This window comes from Gorilla gorilla, chromosome 10 (genome assembly GCF_029281585.2).
Source record: "Gorilla gorilla gorilla isolate KB3781 chromosome 10, NHGRI_mGorGor1-v2.1_pri, whole genome shotgun sequence".
NCBI classification, from domain to species: Eukaryota; Metazoa; Chordata; class Mammalia; order Primates; family Hominidae; genus Gorilla; species Gorilla gorilla.
This window is the reverse complement of record NC_073234.2, coordinates 121,549,060-121,558,644: the sequence shown is the minus strand read 5'-3', so window position 1 is coordinate 121,558,644 and position 9,585 is coordinate 121,549,060. Positions and strand designations below refer to the sequence as shown.

Here is a 9,585-nt window from a genome sequence, read left to right as displayed (position 1 = left end):
ACCTGAGAGCTGCAGAGGAGGCCCCAGTGAGGTCCACTGGTGGAAAAGAACCGCCATGCGATCTGCAGAACACCAGACCTTCTTCAGCCTTCACTCTCCCCACCCCAGTCTGGTACATTGCACCACTTGTTAAAAAAAAAAAAATTTCCCTAAGACCTCTTTTTCTCTAGCCTTCTTCCTTATTTTTTCATGGTCTCTTCTTAGAACGGCGGCAGCCACGCCGCGGTGGGAGGCCCTTCCTGCCTGACCCTTACCGTGCGGGGTACCGTTCCTGTCACCATCGCCAGGATCTGGCCCTTCCAGTGAAAGGAAATCTCCCAAGGCCTAATGAGGCAAGAGGCCTGCAAATCGCCTCCTGCTCAGCAAACGGGTTGCTCAGCAGGCCCGGGGTCCTGGTCCACCCCAGGTCCCTGGTTTGCCCACCTCCGATGGCGGCCTTCGCTGGCAGGGTGGGCGCCTCTGGGGAGCCAGCTCCGTCCCGGCGCCTTTAGAGCCCCATCTCTTCCACGTCCCTGGCCTTCCTCCCCTTCCAGGCGGCTGTCCCCGCCGGGGTCCAGATGGTGTCGGAGGGCCGGCGGTTCGACGGCGGGCCCGGGGTTCAGCCTCCCGGCCTCCCTCCGTCCCTGACTCTCCTTTCTTCGGAGACGGCGCGGGGGCCGGGGCCGAAGCGCCGCTCTTGGGGTTCTCCTGGACTCGGAGTTGCCCCAGGCGGGCGCAGCTCTGCCCCGCGGGGTGCCAGCCTCGGCGGGCAAGGTCCGTGAGTCACCGCCTGTAACCCAACACCAGGCCTCCCTGCCCCCTCCCCCAGCTCCGGCCGCCAGGCCGCGGCGACACCTACAAGAAAATGAAGGGGCGCCCAGGCCCGCGGCGGCCCCGGCCGTATCGCGAGCAGGTCCCGGCGGCCCCCGGCTCGCGGCGCTCTCGCTTCCCCGGCCCCGGGGCTCGGCCAGCCGCAACCGCCGCCCCGGCGCCAGCAGGAATCCAGGCCGAGCGACCGGCCCCGGAGCCCGAGGCGGCGGAGGGCCCGCGGTAGCTGCGACCGGCGAGCCCGAGAGCGCCCGGGGAGGGGGCGCCCGGCTTGGAATTTCCCGGTCCCTTCCGGCCCAGCGAGGACAAAGCACCCCTGGCCGCCGCCGCCGCCGTGGCCTACGCCGCGCCGCACAAAGGGCGAGTCGCGACACGCTCCCATCCCCCTCCCAGCTCACGGCGGCCCCGGCCCCGGGTGGCTGCAGGGAGGTGGGGGAAGCCCTGGCTGCACCGCCCCTCGCTCCCCCTCCCCTGGGGCCGCGCGAGCGCCGCCCCCGCCCCGTCTGCGCGTCCTCCCGGGGAGGGGTTAGGGGGCGCGGCGCCCCACATAACGCTCCCCCTCCTGCGCTGCGAGCCACCCTCTCCCCTCCCTCCTGCAAACACCACCGCCTCCCCTGCCACCGCCGCCACCTCTCCCGACGCTCCACAGCTCGCCGCGGCCGGGGGGCGGTGCGCGGACCGTGCGCGCCGCGGGCGCCAGATGTGCAGTCCCCGCCGCCGCCAGTGACCAAGCCGCAGTCCGAGCGGTATCGGGCCGCCTCCCTGATGCTGCGGGGGCGACCTTGAGCGTACAGCGGCTTCCCTCGGTGGGGACCCCGACACCCCAGCGCTGTGCCCGGTCTTGCCCTCTGTAGCCCGGCTCGCCCCGCGCTTGGACATGGAAGGGGCCGCCGCGCCTGTGGCGGGGGACCGCCCCGACTTGGGGCTGGGGGCGCCGAGCTCTCCCCGAGAGGCGGTGGCGGGGGCGACTGCAGCCCCGGAGCCCAGGAAGCCGCACGGGGTGAAGCGGCATCACCACAAGCACAACTTGAAGCACCGCTACGAGCTGCAGGAGACCCTGGGCAAAGGCACCTACGGCAAAGTCAAGCGGGCCACCGAGAGGTTTTCTGGCCGAGTGGTGAGTGGGGCAATCCTGGAGGGTGCGGGGGGCGCTGGGTGGACGCGGCCGGGGACTGAGGGCGTGCGGGGCGGGGGTCTGTGCGCCCTGGGGCTCTCTTGACAGAGAGGGGGCTCATTGGGAAGCCCCGAGACAGACTCCTCACTCTTTCCCCAGTACCCCGTGACTCAGGCGTGTCTCTGTCCTGAAACACTTGTTACATCCTGTCTGCACATATTTTATTTTATTTTTTGGATTGTTTTTAAAAATTTAATCCTAGCAGCAAAGGAATGTTTTAGATTTGCAAACACTTTGCAGCGTTGGGACGGCCGGGGTCTCTCTCCCTCGCAGGCACACAGTTAGACCATGCCCCGAAACGCCTTATTTCCACAACTCTCCAAAGAACCACATTCCCAGCTAGGAGCTAGCCCCTGAGTCCGGTGTTTTGTAGGTGTCCCTACCCCCTTCCACCCATCTGCCCGCAGCTCCTTGCTCTGCATCCTCCCGCTCAGACTCTGCATCGCCCTGACACTGCTGTGACTGCAAGGGAGGGCGACTCTTGCCTGTTTTTGAGACAAGGTTAGGGAGCAAAAATAAAGACTACTGCAAGCCTGAGGATTCTAACAGTTTGCATCATGGCTTTGGGAGGACCGAAATGTCCAGGACATGGGTAGCTACAGAGATAGCTGTGCTTAGTTGCAGCAGGCTCAGTTGTGTTTCAGCTCCTGGTTGCAGGGCTACCAAACCGCTGAAGGGGTCTGGCCCCGCTGCTCTTGTGACAGCTGACACCCTGCCAGGGTCCTGGCACCATTTGCACAGCTCCAAGGAGTGCTTTGAGTGCCTTGGGGTCTGTCTGCCTTGTCCCAGCCTTGGTTTGTTGTTATTTTCACTTCTGCAGAACAGGCCCTTGAAATCCACACTGCTTGTGGCTAGAGAGTTGGGTTCAAAGTGACTGACTGTTGCAGAAAGATTTTGTGTGGTGTGTGGCAGAAAATTAACATGGTTCTTTGATTTGAAGCGGATCAGATGTATTCTAATCGATTTAGGGCCAAAGTCAGAAACTGATTATGGGACTCCTTGTGTGCACTTTTGGGGGTGTTTTGGGGGCTCAGGTTTGCTTATAAACAACAAATGACTGCAGGGAAAAAGGAAAATGAGCTGTAAAATAAAATAGCAGCTTAGTATTGACATGTTTCTTTTGCAATTCGGCAGGAACAGTTCTGTGAAAAAAAATTGGGGTGCCAGTTAGCAAAGTTCGGTCCCCAAATTCTCAAATATCTGGATACCCAGATAACGCCCTCCCAACCCATTTCTCAGATTTGATGTTTGGGTCTATATAACTTCGTCCCATAACGTTATTTTAAAAAAATCTGTTATCAATTAATTGGAAATTTGAGATGGCGTACATTTCTTTTTAAAGCTGGCTCTGTAATAAATTCTACAGCAAGCAAGTAGTTGAGAATTCACTCTGGGCAGGTGCCATTTTTGTAGGATGAAATTGTTAAAGGGGAGGGTTGTAACGGTGGCCTCTGATGAAGGCAATTTCAGGTTTGTGGAAGAAGAGGCTGGGAAACGTGCGCTTCATTCATGCTTTTCTTCTGAGGTGATATTCCCCAGGCTGGATGTTGAATAAGCAAAAACTAAGCTTAGATCCCTGCTCATGTTGTCTTAATAGCTGCTGAAGAATCGCACTGGGAAGGTGGGAAGCAGAATAATGAAAAACAGACGCAGTTCGAGCTGCAGGTTGAGAATGTGAGGCTATGAGGGGTTGTTGAAGTGGTAAGGGTGTGTCTAGGGTCTGTGAAGGGACCCCAAAGGCTAAATGCTGGGGCACTGCCTCAGACCTTTCTAACGAACGAACCCTTGTCTTATGGCAGACGCCTTTCTGCGCGTCAGTGGGACTTCCTGTCAGGCGTTCTTGAGCTGTCTGATCCACAGACTAGGTTAGAGTGAAAGGGATTTGCATCAGTAGGCAGGAGTCCGCCTTTCTCTTTTGGGGGATGTCTTTCTCTGTATTTGCAGAAACTGAACATTCCGTCAGGATTTAGTCAAACGGCCACGAGGGGGCGCCCTGAGAACGAGAGAGGCTTCTTTACCAGCCGCAAATCTGAAGTCCCGCTGTGTTATTGTTCAGCCCTAGTTCATTTTCCCATTGTGCTATTAATTTCAGCTAAATCTCTTGTTTTACCCCAAAATTATGTAAAGATTTTAAATCTGGCAGCAGACCCACGCCCAGAAACTGACAGTCTCTAAAATGCTTCGTTTATTCACGGGACTGCTTTCTCCTTGATAGCTGAGCTTACAGAATGTTAGCCAGATCCCTGGGTAAAAACCTTGCATAAAACAGATGGGAAAACTGAGGTTTGGGGAAGGAAAGTCCTCCTTGGCCCCCCGTCCTCCCCCTGCTGAGCACACTGCTCACAGATGGTGTTAAGAACTTAAGTGAGAAACAGGAATTGTCAAGTGGAAAATTTCCTGTGACTGGCTGAACAGAAAATAACACCAAACAAACAAAAAATTGGTCAACGAGTTGTTCTTGCCCATACAGTGCCTGGTGACTCAGAACCTGTTAAGAGCAGTAAGACATTTTCATCTAAAATATGAACTTGGAGTTTTCTTCTGGTACCAGCGATGTGCTAAACATTCACAACATGCTTTGAAGGTGCAGTTGAGGAGAACTGAAAGGGCACTATCTTAATTTAGCCTTTTGATCTTTGGGTAGAATTTTGAAGTGATGTTTTATTTTCATTTGCACCAGTGCCTTTTACAGCATCTCTCAAGAGGAGCAGTGGTTCTAACGTGTTTTACTAGTGTGAGTGGCCCAAGACAGGTGCCGGGTATGGGGCTGTATGAAATGCTGTGAAATCAACATCCTTGTTGAAAGCTGGGGTTCTTCTCATAGAGGAGAGAAGTTTCTAAAAAATGAGGATGTGGTGGTTTTTAATTGCATACCTGGAAGGACCTTCTGAATAAAACAAAACACAACACAGCATCATTTTCTATGTGCCGCGAAAGGCAGTTCTGAAGAGAAGTGCAGAATGAGATGCTTGGAGTCAGCTGGTGCGACCCTGTGTGTCGTCCAGGCATTCTCCTGCAGTCTTGCAGCCTCTGCTAAAGCATGTCCGTGAGACCAGGACTCAGAGTGGCTTGTTCCAGAGATGAACAAGCTCAAAAATGAGGCACTCTTACAGAAAGGCAAAGAGCCCTGGCTTACATTCAAATCCTTGATCTATCCCCTACTAGCTTTGTGTCTTTTGGCAAGCTATGTGACTTTTTGAAACCTCAGCTTCTTCATCGGTAAAATGAGCTACTAAGAGTACCAACTTCATAGACTTGTGAGAACTGAATACAGTGATCTATATAAAACCTCAAAAGGGGGCATTAATCAATTTAGTTCCTCCTTTTAGCAGATTTTTTTTCTCATCTCATTTTAGGATTTCATTAGATTTTAAGACCATCAGAGAGACAATGCATTGTATCATGCAGAGAGAGATAGAAGAAATAATCAACTTTTCAGAGTAATAAAATAAATACCAAATTAATTAGGGAGGTGTGTCCATAGGAAGATGAGATAATTAGCCAGATTCAGATAGGATCTGAACGCATTTCTCAAGTCTTGAATTTGGGCCTAGTTTATTGCACAACTTTTGTTTTGATACAGTTTTGGGCAGGCCTATTGGGTGAGCCTCTGTGTCATAATTCGGCATGCATTTTCTTTGAGCTAAGCTCCCTGGACCTACAGGCCACACAAAGCGTTGCCAAAAAACCCAAAACCAAAGCCACACAATTTTATGTCCTGTGATCACCTCGATATCAAGGGGCCAAGTTCAACTTCCTCACTGTACCAGGTTATCTCTAGTGAGCAGTAGGTGGTGTGGTGTGAGCTGGAGGCAGGGTCCCTGGGGGGGAGCCTGGGATGGGAGTGGCAGGACTGGTGGGCAGTGTGTGCCCCTCCCCCACAGTCTGCCCTGGTGCCCCTGGCCACTAGAGCATTAGCTTGGGTGATGGGGCATCCTCACCTAGCAAGCCAAGTGTTTTGACCAAAAATGGGTGTTTTAAGCACCCAAAGCTATTCATAGCCTCCTGCTGGAAAACTGCAAATCAGGGAGGCAAATTAGCAAACTGGCCTGCCAAGCCAGGAGGTGTGTTGACGTCACATGCACGGTGGCAGAAGTGCCATGTTGCAGCTAGGGCCCAAATACAGTTTTAGAGTGTAAGGGACCATGGCAAACATGTGGTTCAAACTTCTCATCTTCGAGGTGGGACCAGTAAGGCGCAGAAGTGTTAAGTGACTTTGTTGAGGTTGCACAGCTCTTGAATAATGGAGCTGGATCTTAGAAACCCGATTCTTGGTTTGGTATTTTTCCATCACTCATTTAATAAATCTTTACTAGAGAAAGACATGGGCCTCACTCTTAAAGAACTTATAATCTAGTAGCAAAGGTGAAATGTACTTGCAAACTAATTCTGTTCAGTTCGATGAAGATTTATTGCCATCTTCCATGTGCTACTCACCATGTTAAATGCTGAGACATAGAAATGAGTAAGACCCAGGGAGCTTCCAGCCTAGTGAAAGAGAAGGCGGAAGTAGTTACTAGGCATGAGTAACTTCCATAGAGGATTCGATTGTTTCAGGTGATTTTCAAGTTGGACAACAGCTCATTGAAGCTTAGCTCATGAAAGTGAGTTTGATCCTGGACAGAATCATATTTCTACTGCTACCATTATTTACTACCAGCTGATATTTTTGAGAGCTTGTGGTGCATCCCACTGTGCTAAGTGCTTTAGAGACATTTTCCCTCACTTAACCTTCACAGCAACCCTGTGAGGTGTAAAATAGTGAGACCCATTTTACAGATGGGGAAAATGACACATAGGGAGGTTAGGTAACTTGCCAAGGGTCAGACAGCTGGATGGTGTCTGACCAGTTTCCAAACGAGTTTGTTTGGAAACCCAATGCTGCTAGAGGAATTGAGAACCTTCCTTAATGTTGCACAGCTGGTGGCCTCTGGATTTGGGTGTGGTTCTTTGCTAATGGTGCCAGAAGAGCAGCCATGGGGTGATCGCCCACCCTTCCGGAAGGGGATCTAGAGGAGGGGCCAGGGCATACTGTGGGATTAGAAAGTGTTCTCCAGCTAATGGGAGGACAAGTGCTGTTGAAAATGACCCTTGATTTGGGTTTCAGAGGATTGGAATGTGGGGCATTCCAAGGCATTCATTCACTTGTGTTTGGGGGAAGGTGAATATTCCAGGTGGCTTGGAATGCAGGGTTTGTGCTGGGACACAATGGGAGGGCAGGATTGGTAAGGTAAGATGGGGGTAATAATAATAATTGATGCTAATGCAAATAATAGCAACTAATACTTCTTGAGTGCTTATAACATGCTAGGTGCATGTTAACTGATTTAATCCTCATAACAATTCTGCTATCATCCCATTTTCCAGATGAAGAACCTGAGTCACAGAGAGGTTAACTAGCTTGCTCAAGGTCACAGGCAGCAGCAGAGCCAGGTCTGGACCCAGGCAATGTGAATGCAGAGACCTTGACCTTAACTCTTCCTCTAGAGGTGTCTGAGCTGGGTTCTGATCACAGTGGGGCATTGAGCCCGTCAGTTTGGTGTGCTGGCTTGGAGCAGGGAGTTTTTGCAAGAGTTGAGGTTGGGAAGATAAGAATCAGAGCCAAGTTAGGGAGAAGAGATGTGCCTGCTTCTGGTGAGCCATCTGTTTGTTGGTCTGTTTGTTGGACCTCGAGGAGTTTGTTGTAATGAATCAGGTCAGGGAGCTCTTCACCTGGACACATACAGAGTCCTTTGTTTCCCAAGCAGCCTCAGACCCTGGAGTCCCTAGGGGGCTTTGAGGGGTAAGCTGGTTCACTTCCCTGCCTGCAGACAAAAATGCCCCCACACCATGCCAGTATGTGTTGATCTTGCTTCCTCCTGGGAAGCAGCAGGAGATAAGGGTTTGAGTCAAGGTATCTTGTCTGTCGCTGTGTCCTGTGTGTCTTGAATCCATCCTGCATAGATACTTATTGTCAATGCCTCACATGGTGCCAAGCACATAGTAGGTCCTCAAAAGAGGCTTGTAGGATGGAACTGAAGTGAATACATTGAGCGAGAGAATATCTCGGGAGGTGTGGAAGTTGTACGTTATCTTTCCTGACCTCAAGGAACTTCAGATTTGTAGGGAAGGAAAGACAACAGTTGGAAATGAATGGCAGGTTACAGAGCAATGTCTGAAAAGACAGGCAGACCCTTTTCTGCACGAATTCCCCTTCTGTTACGTTTGCACATGCATTTGTTAGGGAGAGACGTATATCCAGGGTTTGTCAGGTTTCTGGCCGTGGCTTCCTGTCCTCAGTGGCTCCAGAGTCAGACAGCAGAAGTCTCATTTGTCTTTCCCACATGAAAGTCCTGGAGCATCTGTAAGTTATGATTTGTGAAGTATCTGCTTTAAAGCAGAATGCATTTATCATCGTGCTGGCCCAGACGACATTGTAGAGTGCAGGAATGAGAGGATCCCAGGCCTCAGAGTAGGAGGGGCTGGGCCGGATGACCCACCGTGAATGGAGTCTGGCTGAATTGATAAAATTCCCTGGAAACAGCCCAGGAGCAGCCAGATGTTGGCTTTACAGCGAAACTCTTCGGTAAACTTTTAACTGCATGTGAAAACCAGGGCTGGGCATTTCCACTTCTAGGTTTACCCAGGAGAAATGCAAACATATGTCCACACAGAGACTTCTACACAAATGTCTATAGAGCATTATTATTAGTAAGAGCCCCAAAGTGGAAGGAACTGATGAATGGATAAATAAAAGGTGGCACATCCATTTCATTTGTGGAATATTACTTATGATCTATTCCATAATTTTATTTATGGAATATTTTTAGACTGTTATTCAACAGTAAAAAGAAATGAGGTACTTAATACATGTGACAGCATGGATGAACCTTGAAAACATTACGTTCAGTGAAAGAAGCCAGACACAAAAGACCACAGATTGTATGATTCCATTAATATGTAATGTCCACAAGAGACAAATCCATAGCGACAGCGTAGATGAGTGGGCCTGCGGGTGGGGTTGGGAGTAAATGGGGAGTAGCTGCTAATGGGTGTGGAGTGTTCTGGGGGGTGCTGAAAATGTTCTAACATTGTGATGATGGTTGCACCCCTCCGAATATACTAAAAACCCCTGAATTGTGCACTTTAAATGGGTGAATTATATGATATGTGAATTACATCTCAATAAAGCTGGTAATAACTTAAAAGGGGGGGGGGCTCAGGGTGGAGAGTGGGAAAGGGGTGGAAGCCTGTATCTCTCAGGCCTCTAAGATTCCAACCTCTGGTTCCACAGAAATCTCACGCTCATTTTGTGAAAGAAGCGAAGACAATCTCCTGCCAACCATGGTCAACATAGAGAGCCCCAGGGCCAGGCTGCCTGTGTCCGTATGCCAGCCCACCCCTTGAGAGCTGTGTGACCTTGGGCTAGTGACTAATTTTTAACCTCTGGGTTCTTTGCTAGGGCTCACAATAGTTCTTCTTTTATGGATTGTTGAGAGGAAGCACCGAGGTGACATAGCTAAGCCTTTTGCCTGGTGCCTGGCACACAGTAGGTGCACAATAGATGCAGCCAGGGCGATTGCTACTCTACAAGGTGCCTTTGTGCAAATTAAAAAAAGGCCTCC

General features: G+C 51.0%; 1 protein-coding gene across 1 annotated transcript in view; it reads left to right on the top strand.

Annotated features, from left to right (window-relative positions):
* Positions 1–1,351: 1,351 nt before the first annotated feature.
* The window catches only part of NUAK1 (NUAK family kinase 1), a 75,648-nt gene continuing 67,414 nt past the window's right edge, over positions 1,352–9,585 (top strand). The window contains exon 1 of the mRNA XM_004053807.5: positions 1,352–1,924. Coding sequence (XP_004053855.1) covers positions 1,685–1,924 — 240 coding nt within the window. The 5' untranslated portion in view covers positions 1,352–1,684. The remainder of the gene's footprint in view (positions 1,925–9,585) is intronic.